The sequence below is a fragment of the Motacilla alba genome, chromosome 21 (assembly GCF_015832195.1).
Source record: "Motacilla alba alba isolate MOTALB_02 chromosome 21, Motacilla_alba_V1.0_pri, whole genome shotgun sequence".
Classification (NCBI taxonomy): domain Eukaryota; kingdom Metazoa; phylum Chordata; class Aves; order Passeriformes; family Motacillidae; genus Motacilla; species Motacilla alba.
In genome coordinates, this window is record NC_052036.1 from 6840019 (window position 1) to 6854994 (window position 14976).

At 53.0% G+C, this 14976-nt stretch overlaps 2 protein-coding genes across 3 annotated transcripts; one reads left to right on the forward strand and one right to left on the reverse strand.

The window, feature by feature from the left end:
- Window positions 1-152: 152 nt before the first annotated feature.
- EMC1 (ER membrane protein complex subunit 1) lies at window positions 153-12620 on the reverse strand. 2 transcript variants are annotated; one of them, XM_038159463.1, is made up of 24 exons: window positions 12535-12620; window positions 12009-12166; window positions 11770-11894; window positions 11505-11570; window positions 10861-10954; window positions 10119-10247; window positions 9876-10002; window positions 9404-9553; window positions 8566-8733; window positions 8162-8233; window positions 7703-7762; window positions 7384-7506; window positions 7071-7167; window positions 6275-6391; window positions 5244-5443; window positions 4865-5014; window positions 4363-4524; window positions 4058-4177; window positions 3711-3848; window positions 3211-3384; window positions 2444-2654; window positions 1884-1968; window positions 1257-1386; window positions 153-1073 (listed from the first exon to the last, which is right to left on the reverse strand). In XM_038159463.1, exons 2-24 carry the CDS (start codon window positions 12107-12109, stop codon window positions 894-896), a joined length of 2979 nt encoding a protein of 992 aa, XP_038015391.1. In that variant the 5' UTR covers window positions 12110-12166; window positions 12535-12620; the 3' UTR covers window positions 153-893. The 2 variants fall into 2 exon arrangements, with proteins under 2 accessions (XP_038015391.1, XP_038015390.1); XM_038159462.1 differs by lacking the exon at window positions 12535-12620 and adding an exon at window positions 5922-5930.
- On the forward strand, window positions 12243-14800 carry MRTO4 (MRT4 homolog, ribosome maturation factor). Its single transcript, XM_038159465.1, has 8 exons — window positions 12243-12309; window positions 12619-12677; window positions 12779-12882; window positions 12955-13036; window positions 13250-13317; window positions 13649-13800; window positions 14224-14300; window positions 14502-14800. The coding sequence occupies exons 1-8, from the start codon at window positions 12282-12284 to the stop codon at window positions 14649-14651; spliced, it is 720 nt and encodes a 239-aa protein (XP_038015393.1). The 5' UTR covers window positions 12243-12281; the 3' UTR covers window positions 14652-14800.
- The last annotated feature ends 176 nt before the right edge of the window (window positions 14801-14976 follow it).

Below are 14976 nucleotides of genomic sequence, written 5' to 3' on the forward strand. Positions count from 1 at the left end.
CACCTAAATAGTCCCAAACCCCCACCTAAACAGCCCCAAAAAACCCACCTAAATATCCCCGCAAAATCTCACCTAAGTAACCCCAAAAGACCCCTAAACAGCCCCCGAGCCCCTCCAATAGCCCAAGAAACACTTCAGCAGCCCAAACCCACTCCCTGCTCCGCAGCTTTATTTTGGGATCTGGACACTGGGGGGTGTGGGGGGGACACAGTCACTCCTGGGGACAAACTCTCTGCCAAACTGGACCTTAACAATTAAAACCTACACTGTTCAGAGCTGTGAGCCCAAAGGAAACACTGAGAGGCTCCTGCCCCTGAACCCCCCTGCCTTGACCCCAGCACTGAATACAAAAAAAAGCAGCAGATTTTAGAAACAAATGGGAAGGAACTGACGTTGTCATAATAAATAAAGAACATGGAGAGGATTTAAGTTCAAAATCTTCCCCCTGCTCTGCAGCTTTGTCAGTGGCTCCACGAGGCCACTTCCCACTGCCAGACACCCAAATCCCAAGATTTTTCCTACAGAAATCACCCAAGGTCTCTTCCTCACAGCAGGAGCAACTCTCCTTGCTGCCAGATGTGGGGCACAGCTGGCACCGAGGGAGAGCCCAGGATGAGCAGGACACACACATCCTCAGGATTCTCTTCACCAACACCAGGGAGACACTGATTTTGGGGCTTTAAGGGAGGTTTGGGAGCTTCTTTTTCAGTCAGATCAGACTAAAAAAGTCTCTTCTCTTCCGTTTCTCCTCGCGGGAGACGCTCCTGCGGGCAGTGCAGGTTTTACTCCTCCAGCAGCTTTTCCTCACAAATATCTTCCAGCCAAATGGCACAGAGGATCCATCCCTGGGGGGGCTGGGACCCCAGTCCAGCTGCTCTCCAGGCTGGGCTCCCTCAGCGCCAGGCCCTGTTCAGCAGCTTCACCTGGGCCAGTCTCTTGGTGATCATGGTGGCAAAGACCAGCCCGAAGAGGACGCTGCTGATCAGCACGTAGTCATAGTCGTCCTTGAGCACATCAAACTGCTTGGAGGGGTACACCCGGGTCTGGAAGATGTCCAGCCCGTAGGCTACAACCTGCAGCGGGGAGATCAGGAGCTGGGGATGCAGCTTGGAACACAAAATCCCAAAAAGATCCCCTCAGGGTGGCAGTTCGAACGGAAAGCAGCGATGGTTACGCTGTGAGCAGCTGCCTTACGGGAGTCACAGAATTCAGACCCACCCCCAAATTCCACACAGAGGCCTCCCCCCTGGTCTCACCAAGCACGTGGACTCGAGGCCAGAGGGGGCTGTGTAAATCCCCCTCATCCTGGAGATGGTCTGGTTGTAGTTGATGAACCTCTCGGCGTGGATCTGCACATCTGGTGAGTACGGGATCAGGTTCTCCTCCCTGCAAGGCACCACGAGACATCAAACCCCAGCCAGGCAGCACACGGCAGATGCCCCCAGTGTCTCCTGATTACCAAAAGCTAACCTAAACCAGCAAATCTGGAGCTTTTCTGAGTGCAGATTCATTATTGCTGCAGGATGAAATCAAATGTATCAGCTGGGTCAATCTAAGGCAAAGTTTTACAAGTAAGTGTAACTCCAAAAAATCCAGTTCCTCTGACTGCTCCTCCCTGAGAATACAGACACCTGGCTGGCTTAACTGCTGACCTGCTGTAACACAGGCAAATGCATCCCATCATCACAGACTGGGAACAGAAGCACAGAATCCTTCAGGTTGGCAAAGACCTCCAAGATCATCAAGTCCAACTTCTGACCTGAAGGAGCTTCCCCTCATTCTGTGCCAAGACTCCTCAGAGTCCAGGCAGGACAAGTTGCTCCTGTTCACACAAAATCCAGCCCTCCCCAGAGCCCAGAGAAGAGGTTCCCATCCTTCCCTACCTGCTCTGCTCCGTGGGGATCTCCGGGCGCCGAGGGTCCAGCAGAGCCTTGGGAAGGGACAGGATGGCCCCAGAGGGAAGCCCAACTGTGCATTAAAGGAAAAGCATCTCAAAAATCACAGAATGCCAGAAAAGCCAGGGTTGGAAGGGCCTTCTGGGGATCACCCAGTCCAACCCCCCTGCCCAGGCAGGGTCAGCAGCAGCAGGTGACTCAGGAATGCACCCAGGAGGGTTTGGAATGTCTCCAGAGAGGGAAACCCCAGATCCTTCCTGGGTACCTGTGCCACTGCTCTGCCACCCTCAAGGAAAAGTTCTTCCTCGTGTTGGGGTGAAGGTCACTGGGTTTTAGTTTATGGCTACTGCTGCTCTGGGCACCACTGGCAAGAGTCTGGCACCTCATGGCCATCCCTGACAGCATTTTCTGACAGCCAACACAGACACACTCCTGGTGCTTATCCCTGCACTTGCAGGAGTCCAGCACAACCCCCAGGCACGACCTTCTGGCAGCAAAGTGCATTTTGCTGGATTCCAGAGCTCCCCTTTCCCTGCGCAGGCACTCACTGAGCAGGTGGCGGCTGGTGATGCCCCGCTCGGTGATGGTGGCCTCCATGGCACTGATGGCAGAGGGGAAAATGTAGGATTGCTGGAGGACCTGGGGCAGAATGGGGCGGTCCAGGGAGCTGAAGGCTGTGGCGTTGTACTGCTCGGTGCCCTCGTAGAGCTCCAGCACCGTGAACTCGTTGCGCCGGGCCTTGGTGTTCCAGTACTGGTACTGCAACCAGGAGTTTCAGGAGCATCAGGGAATATCCAGGGCAATCACAAAGGGTGGTCACTAAACCGCCTCCATGCCAAACAAATTTTTGCTTTTTATACATTTTCCATGTATTTGTAGCTCTGTAGATTACTATTATACAGTTACACAGCTCCTTAAGTAACTGTAGTACCTTCCTACCCCTCCCTTAGATTTCAGAACAATAAGCAAACCTTGCTTGGGGAATCTTATTTAGTCTTTGCTATATAGTGAGCCAAGGACACCTCACTTTGTCCATCCATCACAGACATAACAAATGGGGAGCTAGAAGCTAGGGGGGGCTTCCATGGGGGCAGAATTGAAAGGGGGGATTACTTCATTTACTGTCCCTCTAACCAGATGATTTCTTTAAGTATGCTACTTTGTTAAACTGACAAAGCTGTCGAGTCTGCCATTACACGTGTATTCTGCCATGTTCACACAATGAAGCACCTTCATTGCAGGTCACCGCTTTTTATCACCTCAGTATTGTCCAGCACGTGATTTTAGGGGCACCCCCAAACAAGCAGCAACTTACCACCACCCAGTTCTCAGAGTGCACCATGTGCACGGGCCCCTTGGCCTTCTTCTGCACGGAGGAGTGGATGATCCTGCCCGTGACCCCGTCCATGAGGTAGATCCCGATGAAGGTGCGCTCGTGGTGCGTGTCCGTGCTCTCGGTCACCACGGCCAGCAGGTTGGGGTTCAAGGACTAGGGATGAAGGAGAAACACCTGAGACCCCGTCAATGCCACAGACACCTCCTTCCTTCTCTTCATCTGGCACTGGGCATGTTGTGAACAAATTAACATAAATCACCTCATGAAATCAAGCTGCCATTTCCACAATTTCAGACTTTGACTGACTCAACTGCCACATTAAAACATCAAAATGAGCTTTCTTCCACGAGACACTGGTGCCCATGAAGAAAAACTGGCACCACAGGGCAGCTCATCCCAATGCAGCAGCAGGGAATGGTACCAGGATCTTCCCACGGGATAAGCCCTCAACAAAAGCCAACAGAGAGCTGCAGCAGCACCTTGTAGAGGACGCTGCGGTCGCCCATCACGCGGCCCTGGGAGTGCACGTGCTCGTTGGACCTCTTCCCCTTGACAGTCACAATCCTCTGCACCTCTGTGGGGATGGCCACCTCCCAGATCTCCTCTGTGCTCAGGTCCTGCAGGAAAAAAGCATGTGGGAGCTTGGATCTCATCTTCCAAGGACACCATCTCCACCAGCAGGACACACATTCCCTTGCTTTGGGACCTCCCAGGTTTCTTTGGCACATTTTGAGGCTGAAGGTTCAGCTGAGCAAAGCTCTGTGAAGGGAACTGAGATCTGCCATTGCCCACAGGGCATTCAGGAAGTGCAATGGGCCTTCCATACCTTTTTCAGTCTGAATCCAGAGAGTTTTCCTTGCTCAGCATCAACTAGGTAAAAATAGATGGAATGGGCTATTTCTTCTAACTGGCGAAGGACGTTTTTAGTGGCTGGGAAAGGTGTAACCTGGAAATGAAGAATTAGGTTAAAAAAAACTGATACAGACAAAAAATCCAACCCAGAATGAACCAGAAAGATTATTTCTAACATATTCATCAAGATAAGGTCTGTCTTACCAGAATAACCTCATAGTTTTGTGTGAAATGTGGCTCAATGACATTTTTTAACTGCCTTCAGGCAAAGCAATTTACCTTGTACTCATCATCAATCAGGAGCAGCACTTTGGCATAGTCTTGATCCATAATAGGCAGAAGCAAAGTCTGGAGAATGGGACGTTTCAGAACAGGAGGAGCTACTTGGCTTCTCTTCCCAAAGATGGGGTTAAAGACGTACAGAAAACTCATCTTGGTTTCCTGCAAAACAGGGTAAGTTTTGCCTCTTTTTATTTAAGTCCAAAAAAAAAGGGTGTTTTTTTAACTGTTACTTGCTGGTGTTGACTATTCATACCCTATGTTCAGCTACTCCATCCTGAAAATATTCTGTTTGGAAACACACATTTGTCCAAACACTTCTCCTGCATTTGTCTATAATAACCATGATCACGCCTAGGCTTCTGTGTCTGCTTCCCTCCAGGTCTTTCTCCCCTGCCATCCCCTCATCAGTGACAAGCAGGTGATGCCCAAGGAGATGGTTTGATTGCCCTGTCCAAGGGCAGATTTCCACGCCCAGTGGAGGGGCAGGAAAGGGCCTCACCTTGTCCTTGACGAGCAGAGTGCACTGTGGAGGGTGAGGGAAATGGGCTGTTGTTCTCTGCACCATCAGCTTGAAGGAGGAGCCTGGTCTCACATTCCTGAGGTATTGCTTCCACAGGATGGTGCCAGAGCTGCTCTCAATGCCAAAAAGCTGAGGAAAAACACATGGGAAACATAGGAAAGCCAAAGTTTAGGTTGACATCATTCAAGGTGACATCCTTCTCTGTCATATCCCAAAGAAAGCTGAGTCTTAGTCCCCCTTTAAAGCCACCACAAACATCCTGTGCATCTTCCCATTATTTCTGCCCAAGCCTGGCTAAAAACAGGGCTGAGACTCTTTGCTCCAGCCCGGAAACAGATTCCTGCCCTGGCCTCCTCACCTTGCCCGAGGCAGTGACCATCACCATCATTTTCTGGAGGTTGAACTCGTCTCTGGCCAAATTGTCAATGTTAATCTCATTTTTAATCTGGCTCCGGGGCTTCCTGGCATCATAGAACATCTTCCAGAGATGGGCAGTCCAGGCTTGCAGCAGGATGAGCTGGGATGAGAGTCTTTTCAGGAACATTCCCAGCAAACCATCTGCAAGGAGCACCACAGTGACAGCAGGAGGGAAAACACACCCATCCCACCCCAGAGCTGAAACTGTGTGTCAAACGCTGCCATGCATAAACCTGGGCTAGCTCCTCGCCTCCCCCTCTGCAGTAAGTTACAGTTGCCATTTCTGGGACAGACTCTGGCATTTACCAACCTTTGCCACTCCACACTCATTCCAAAATATGCCCTGATCCACTGAAAGCAAACCTTCATGCAGAGGATTTTGTGTTCCTTCTCACTGTGCCCACCTACAGCTCCCCCACCTCTACAGAAATCCCTCTGCACTCAGAGCAATTAAAAATACTGAATTCTGCCCAATCAGGGTTTGTATTCAACTTCCTAAAGTAACCAAAACACTGGATTTCAGCTCTGTTTCAGCCCCTGAGGAGAGCAAGCAGGGGGGACCAGTGGCACCAGGAAGCATTAGGCAGGAGCAAGCACACTCCATGCAGGATGGGGTTACCTTGGATGGCTGCATCCAGGACAGCAAGGAAAGACAAAACAAAGCAAAAAAAAAAGCTATTGGAAACAAGTTTTCCAGAAAGAGTCACAGGAAACATTTAGGAAACATGACCAAAATCCCTCCTACTGCTGCTGGCTGTTTTGTTTTTTTTTTTTTTAATGTAACAAGGTAATATAACCGTGTCATCTGGATTGGATTTCCAAAGTTTAGACAGAAAAGGATTTATTGCTGCTCATTTTAATTGGCATCAGTAGAGATTTAAATCAATCTCTCAGCTCAGAGTAAAAGAAAACAATAAACACATTAATTTAGGAAGGAAAACAAACTCACAGAGGTAATTCTGTTAAACTCACCTGCTTTTTTTCCAAATTCTCCCTCCAGCTCAGCCTGTGCACCTGTCAGAGGCAGATCCACCATCTCCAAGCTTACCACTTCTGCCAGCGACTCCTCTCTACTCCACACAACTTTTCCTGAAAAGAAATAAGGACAGAATATTGGAAAAATCAACTTAACATTTGGGAACTAACTCACTCAACATAAGAGCATCTTTCAGTGCAACCCTGAAATGCAATCACCTTTAAATGAGATGCAAAACAGTTTATAAATATTTATTACAATTAAATCAATCATTTCATGAAAGACAAAGACTTCATGCAAAAGGAGCCACTCCTGGGAAGAAAACCACAGGATCAGTAAAAGCAATCTGGTGCATTAAAAGGGTTCCAGTCATAGAGTCTATTTAAAACAAGAGATTCACAGGGTGAACTCCTGGAATCCTTTAGAGCCCCAAAATTCCTGTCGCTGAGATGGGACTTTCAACCCTTTCTGCAAATAAACATTTTTGCCATGAGGACCTTTTCTGAAAATCTTTGAGGAAGATCTACACCAGAACTTACACTCTCATCCTTCAAAAAGAGTTTTGAAATTTACAGAAACTTCCTGAAATCCAAAGGCTCTGCCCACACAAAACAGGGCAGAATTGTTTGTCCAGGTGAGGGTGAAAGTCTCCTGTGTCTTTGGTGGAACTCAGGAGAGTTTAATTAATTTTTTCAGCTTCCAAAGAAAGTAATGATAAAATACAATCCTTGAGGACACAGAATTTTCTCCTGGCGACCGTTACAAAGGGAGGAAGCTGGTTTTGGAAGTCACCTGGCTGCTGGAGGAACATGAGCATGTGGTCCTCTGTCTGCACCAAGGCTCGATAGCCCACAGAGTCATCCTTCTTCAGAAAAACTTGGATGTACAGCTGGTAAAAAACAAAACAAAACCAAAAAAAAGGCAAGGAAAACAGCAAGATTAACGATCACATCATCTCCTTGAAGACAGCAGAAATCAGGTGAAACTAGAGCAAAGTGATGCTGTAATCCCTGGAATGCTTTTTCCCTTGGCTGAAGGGCTCCCATCCTGCCAAACCCAGGAAGGGGGAGCAATGCAGGGACTGAAATGACTCCTCCCTGCTCACCTGCTGTGGCTTGGCCCCTCCTTGCTCCAGGTTAAAGGTGATTGTGGTGTCCAACAATCTTTGCCCAGTTTCAACCAGGTAGAGGTTTATGTTGTAGGTTTGATTGGAGCAGGTTAAGGAATCCTGTAACAACGGGGAGAAAACAGGGGTTACACCCACGCCACACCAAATCCTGCAGCAGGATTCCACGCCCAGCAAAAACTGGGGCTTCAAGACATTTTCAGGCTGTACAACTGGTGTAAGACCTCTGTCATTCTGCTCCTGCAGGTGAAGGAATAAAATAGACTGACAAGAACTTGGGAAGAAGAGCACCCCATACCTGCCTCCGGGCATCCTCCAGAGTGCTGCCAGCATGGAGGCCATCGGAGCTTCCAGGTTTCTGAAGTAAGGATGAGAGGAGATGTAACATGGCTTCAGACACCAGTAAAGGATAAAAAAATTAGGTTTTCAACTGCCTGACAAATCTCAGCTTGCCTGTGATATCAGGCAGGAAACAGCTCTGTTCTGTTCTATTCTGTTTCTGATAAAAATGAAAGCATGTTTGATAACCCCAAGACCTGAAGTCCTCTGTGGAGCAGGAAAGCCAATTCCTTGTCACACGCCCACCTTCCTGAAACAGGATATTCACTGAGCTGGGCATAATCAAGCCCTGCTTGTGTTATCACTGAAACTTATCAAATCCTCCTCTTCCTCAGGGGGCTCCCCATCCTTGGGCCTGTGAAACACCAGTGGAGCCCAGCCCCAGTGCACATCCCCAGAGGACAGGAATTGTGCTCACCAGTTCACTCCTGCATGTCAGGACAGCGGCCACTGTCTTCTCCCCGGTCGTTGCAAAACTCACTAGAGCTGCCTGGAAAAGGGAAAAAAAAAAAAGCACGAAATCATTAAAAAACATCCTCAAGAAACCCCCAAACCCCACCAAAAAAGTACTTGTGAAGTAAATAAAACCGCAGTGAAATTAAGAGCAGGTGAACTGTCACAGCCAAATTTTAAGTTGCACAGTTTCCCCCAACTCAAGAACAGGAAAAATCCTACTTCACATAAAGATGGAAGCAGTTGACCTGCCACAGGTTTTTGAGCCATGCTGCCCAGAGTTACTGAGACTTTTAGAACCTGCTGGCCCGCAGTGTGAAGGATGTTCAGCTGCACTTGGCCTGTCCCTGGTACATCTCTCTCGGGTACCTGCTGGAAGTCCCGGAGGTGGCTGAGCAGCCCCTGCTTGTACTGCAGCAGGGAGAAGTGGCTCGGGGACAGCTGCAGGAAGAACTGAGTCCGTGAGGCGCTGGTCACACTGGGCTGAGTGGCCAAGATCCTGGCCTGGAAGTCATCTGCAAACTCCAGCTCCAGGGACTGCAGGGGAGACAAGCACATGAGCTAGGGGAGCTGTCCTTCACTGAGACCAACAGCTCCTTCCCCTCAGCAGCAGTCAGAGATTCCTTGAGTCAGGGGACAGAGCAGGAGCTGAGGCTCCATTGGAGCACAGCTCAGAAGACATTGATCCAGAAGGAAGAACAGACAAAAAGCTTTCCCACCCTTCCTTCAATTTCTAGAGCATGACCACCCCCCCCCCCCCCCCCCCCCCCCATCTCCAATCATCCCCCAGTTCACCAACAGACTGGGGAGATGTCACCATAATGGGTCAGGACCAGGTAACGAGTGACACAGACTCTCAAGACATTCACAGAAGGCTAATTCACTTTCAAGAAACCCATTGCTTTTTATACCCTGATTGGCTACAGGTGGACCTGATTGGTCCTTTAATTAAAACACCATCACCACTGGCTAATTAAGAAGCCACCCTTTGGTAAACAAACGGGCAATACAGCTTATTACAAACACCAGGTGCAGATGGTTTAGAATTCTCTCTCTCCAGCTCCCTCATGGCTCCCAGGCCAGCTCTGGGAAAACTTATCTAGCTTTCTCTCTCTCTGACCAGGCTGTCACTCCAGGGAACCAGCCGCAGCTGGAAGCAGCCCAGCTGGGTGAGGAATGACAGGAGTGCTCCTGCAGCAGCGCTCACCTGCAGAGGGACGTGCCTCATGTCCTGCTCCGTGTCCAGGGCGCAGACGTGCAGCGAGCGCGCGGCCGCGTCCACGCACACCAGCACGGCCTCGCCCACCACGGCACAGGGGCCCTGCAGGGCGCCCAGCCACGGGGCTGCCACCCTCACCTGCAGAGAGACACAGCCAGCTCAGCAGCACGCAGCCTGCGCAGCACCACGCGCACACAGCAGCACCTAAAGTCAGTTATTTTCAGCCACTACTGAGAAAAACTACCCGTCAGCCTGAGGGTTATGGATAATCTTGGCTAACAGCTGCCAGGCTAGCTCCGTTTGGCTTCAGGGCATTCAGCTGTGAAATCCCTGGTGTGGAGGCAACGCCTCAGGGAAAGGGAGGGTTCTCTGTGGCACAGCAACTGATTTCTCTGCCCACCACACCACAGGGTTGGAAGTGCATTTGTTCACATCAAATCCAGCACTTTGGCTCCCCTACCTGTCTTGTGATTTCTCCATCCTCTACACTGAAGGTCAGCACGTTCAGGTGGCTCTGGGGAACGATGCCAACCACGTGGATCACTCCGGTGCCACGGGAGTACAGCAGCTCGTACTGAGTGCTCTCACTGCAAGACAGGCAGCAAGCATGAAGCACTGCCCTCTCACACTGCAGTTTGCAGAAGCACAAGGCAGGTGCAGCCTCGTGCCAGGGGCTCACACCTCTCCTTAGGGGTGTTCTCACCTCTCTGGCAGGTGTTCCACCCACTTCTGGTGCCCGTTGGACAGGTAGTGCAGAGACAGGGCTGCCTTCTTCAGCACTGCCACGTACTTCACTGCCTCAGGGAGCCCCACCAGGGCAGCCCCCTGGAAACTGAGCACAGGCAGCAGCAGTTAGGGAATTCTTTTCCTATTTTACCCTGGAGAAGGGGCTGGAGCACCAGGAGAGGCTGCAGGAGCTGGGAAGGGGCTCAGCCTGGAGAAAAGGAGGCTCACAAGGGCCCTTGTGGCTCTGCACAGCTCCTGCCAGGAGGGGACAGGGTCGGGCGGGTCAGGCTCTGCTCCCAGGGAACAGGGACAGCAGGACAGGGAACGGCCTCAGGCTGGGCCAGGGCAGGCTCAGGGTGGACACCAGGAGGAATTTCCCCATGGAAAGGGTGCTCAGGCCTCAAAAGGGGCTGCCCAAGGAGGTTTGGAGTGTCCATCCCTGGAGGTGTCCAAGGAAGGCCTGGACATGGCACTCAGTGCTCTGGGCTAGGGACAAGGTGGGGACTGGTCACAGCTTGGACTCCATAGGCTGGGAGGGCTTTTCCAACCTCAGTGATTCTCAGACATTCACAAAGAATTCACACAAAATTTGTTGTGGAACCTTTGCAGCTGACTAATCTTTCTCTACAATGCAAACCCAGACCGAGTCCAGGATCTGTTTTTTCCTTCCCAGACCAGCCCTACATGGAGAAGAAACCCCTGCAGACAGGAAATCCCACCTGCCAGTGTCCAGGGAGGTCTCCCAGTTCAAGCCCCCGATGTTGGTCTCCCAGGAGCGCAGAATCCGTCCAGCGTTGGACACGGTGATGGCATCTGGAGAGCAGGGGAGGGGACAAACTCAGCGCTGGCACCCACCACGGGCCAACAAAGGGACGGGCTCTGCACGCCCAGCCTGTGCTCTAGGGCTGGCTCCACACTCCAGGAGCCCTGCAGCCCCGGCACGTGCCCCTGGGAGAAACAGCTACTCACTTTTCAGAAATTTAGAAAGGTTTATTAAACCTTATCAAAAACACAACAGAAGACCGAGTAGAGAAAAGGTCACTGCGTGCCCACCGTGTGCTCACCCACACAATGGAGGCTTGGCCTTTTAACCCTTTAGGCCTTCCCAAAGTGCTGTCCATCAACGCCTTCTTCACTGCCCAGTGGTGAAGATCTCTTCCTCAAACCCTGACTGGAGGTCAGGTGTTCCATAGTGACAAGCCAACCCCCCCAAATGCCCCAACCCCGGCTATCCCTTCACAACAACGTGAGGGGGTAAAACATAACTAAAAATCCATAAGACTTTTCTTAAGATATATAAATGACATTTGTCTGTTACTTGTAAGAGTCAATCACGGCACTACTCATCTGCCACAGCCCTTACCCTGCCCGTGGATCAGCATGGCATCGATGGCTCCTTCCGGGGTGCCCTTGTCCACATGGCGCCACACTGCAAGAGACCGACCAAGGGAGAGGGCATTTGTCCCCGCAAAGGCGCTACTGACAGGGGTTAAACTCGGGCTGCTCACAGAGCCAGCCCTCGTCAGGGCTCTGAGGCGCCGGCTGAGCCCTCCCGCCCAGCAGCGTTAACCTTTCCGAGAGCACCGGCACCCCGCAGCGCCCCTCGGCCCCGCAGCGGCCGCACTCACGGATCTCGCCGCTCCGCGAGTTCAGGGCGGCCACCACGTTCTCCTCCGTAGCCACAACGAGCTTCTTCGAGCCCTGCGAGGCCTCCAAGGAGGCGAACTTGAGCTTCCCCACGTACTGCTGCCTCCTGCGAGAGGGAACCGGAGCGCCGCTGAAATGGGACGGGGGCGGGAGCGGCGCGGCGGGCCCGGGGCCTGTCCGCGGGAACGGGGACCCAACCCGGCGGGACCCCGGCGCTCACCAGTCGAACTTGCCCACTTGGTCCTCGTAGACGGCGGCGGCCAAAGGCAGCAGGACCAGGAGCGGCAGCAGGAGCGGGAGCGGCAGCGGCCCCGCCGCCATGACAGCGGCCCCGGCGCCCGGGGGCCTTCTGCGCCGCGAGACCGCCCGCGCCGCCGCCTGCGCGGGGAAAGGGCGCCAGCGCCGCGGGGAGCGCGCAGGCAGCGCGCGGGACAGCCCCGGCCGCTCCCGGCAGCCCGCGCGCGGCGCGGGGGCCTCGGAGCACGGCGGAACCATGCCCAAGTCCAAGCGGGACCGCAAAGGTGGGAGCGGGCCCGCGCCGAGACCCGGCACCCTGCCCGGGCACATCCCTCTCCACCCCTATTCCCGTCCCCTTTTCCGTCGCTTTCTCATTCCTCGATCCTATCCGCTATCGCCCCCTTCCCTCTCCTCATCCCCTTCACCGTCCCCTTCTCCGTCGTTTTCTCATTTCTCGACCCCATCCATCGCCCCCTTCCCTCTCCCCTGCTCCTTCCCTTGTCCTTTACCCGATCCCTAGCTCCTTGCCCGTCTCCCGTTCCCTTCTCCGTCCCCGCCCCGTCCCGACGCTCTCTGCGCTCCGCTCCCCGCAGTGTCCCTGACGCGGACGCCCCGCAAGGGGCTGGAAGCCAAGCAGGCGCTGATCGCCGAGGTGAGTGTGGCCCGGACTCCTCTCCCTGCTCCCTCCCCCTGCCCTGCCCCTTCCCCCCGCCCCCCGTGCCCGTCCCGGTCCCGGTAACGGCTTCCCCGCAGCTGCGGCGCTGTGTGGACACCTACAAGTACATCTTCGTCTTCTCCGTGGCCAACATGAGGAATAACAAGCTGAAGGATGTGCGGAACGCCTGGAAGCACAGCAGGTGGGCAGGGAGTGCTGCGGGGTGGGGATGCCCAAGGGGTGAGCTCCAGGGCTGACATCTTCCTCCTGGCAGGATCTTCTTCGGGAAGAACAAGGTGATGATGGTGGCGCTGGGCCGGGAGCCGAGCAGCGAGTACAAGGAGAACCTGCACAAGGTACCTGCTGGGCTTCCTCTGGGTGTCCTAGAGCTTCACCTGCTGCATTCCACATCCTGGAATAACATCCCGGGGTCATCCTTCTGTGGGGGCGTTAACTGAACCCATCCATGTCTGCCACGAGGGCTCTGTTGAGTGCAGCAGTGCAGGACTGAGCCCCTGCAGGTGAGTCCCTGCTGCTCTCCAATCCCCATGGATGCTCCTTTCTTCCAGGTCAGCAAACACCTGAGAGGGGAGGTCGGGCTCCTCTTCACCAACCGCACCAGGGACGAGGTGGATGAGTGAGTACCAGCCTGGCACAGCCTTTTTGTTGCCACAAAACCCCAACAGTCCCTGCTGCTTCCCTTAGAGCAGGGATGGTCTCACGGGCCATTTCCACTCATCCCTGTCAGCCCCTCCTGCGACAGCAGGGTGCAATCATGGAAGGGTTTGGGGTGGCAGGGACCTTCAAGCCCACCTCATTCCACCCTCTCGGGCACTTCCAGGGATCCAGGGGCAGCCACAACCTCCCTAAGTAGCACCAGATCCTAGGGAGGCCGTGCCCCAGTCCCTATCTGAGCCCAGGGGTGTTCCTCCCCCAGCTGAAGCTCCTGTTGCCCACCTCTGTCCCAGGTGGTTCTCCAAGTTCCGGGAGCTGGACTTTGCCCGTGCTGGGAACAAGGCTCCGTACGGGGTCAGCCTGGACACGGGGCCCCTGGAGCAGTTCCCCCACTCCATGGAGCCGCAGCTGCGGCAGCTGGGGCTGCCCACGGCGCTGAAGAAAGGTACAGCAGGGCCAGCTCAGGGGTTTGGCTGTGCAGCTGGGATCTCTGCTGGACAGTGCTAAACACAGAGCAGGATTTGGGGCTGGAGAAAACCTGAGGGACACCTTTGTCCTTGTTGGGCTGGGGCTAGAAATTCTTCTGTCCTTGTGCTGTTGTTCCCAAACTCATGTCAAAGGCTGAGTAAAGCCCCCAGCTTTCTGCAGAATGCCATCCTTTTCCAGTGGAAACAGCTCGGATTAACCCGCTCAGGAACCAGCTGTGGGGTTTTGGAGCTGATCTCAGCCATCTCCTTGGGGTGCACTGATGCTGCATGGGAAGGTGTCAGCCCCGAGGGGTGGTGTTGGAGGGAGCCCTGGCTCTGCCCCCACGTTCCAGGGGAGCTCCCAGTGCCCGGGATCCTATTTCCGGGGGTTTGCTCTGCAGGAGTGGTGACGCTGCTTTCGGATTATGAAGTGTGCAAGGAAGGGGACGTTCTCACCCCGGAACAGGCCCGTGTGCTGGTGAGTAACACAGCAGCCCTGCTTCCTGACGCAAAATAATTCATGAACACATCTCCTAAAACCCAGCAGCAATTACTTTGCAGCAGCAATTACTTTGGTTCCTGCTTTGCTCCACTTCCCCCTGGCAGTGGAATTTACTGTTTTGCTAGGCTGGGCACAGAGACGGTAAAGCAGGAATGACAGATTTGTGTCCTCTCCTAGAAACTCTTTGGCTACGAGATGGCAGAATTTAAAGTCACCATGAAGTTTCTATGGAATTCTGAGACAGGAGACTTCCAGAAGCTCGTGGGAGATGCAGCAGAGGAGGAGGAAGAGGAGGATGATGATGATGATGGCAGCAATGAGGACTAACAGCTTGGACACCACACAGTTCTGTTTTAGGGACAAAAAAAAGGAGGATATTTCCCTTCCTTGGGTACACCTGGACTGGGATGATCTTTATAGAAAATTACCTAACTATGCTTTTTTTATATTTATATAAATATCTATGTGAAACTTCAGATGGTTGTTGTGGCTGCCTGTTAGTGATGGTGGATCCTGGGATCTGAGGAGGTGCCAGCTCAAACATGAAAACTGGGCAGGAAGGGCATAAATGTAATGGAGTTTTGATATAGCACAATGGAAAAGATGCTGAGGGTTTGTTATTCTGCCAGAGAAGAAGGTCCTTAGCTCAACC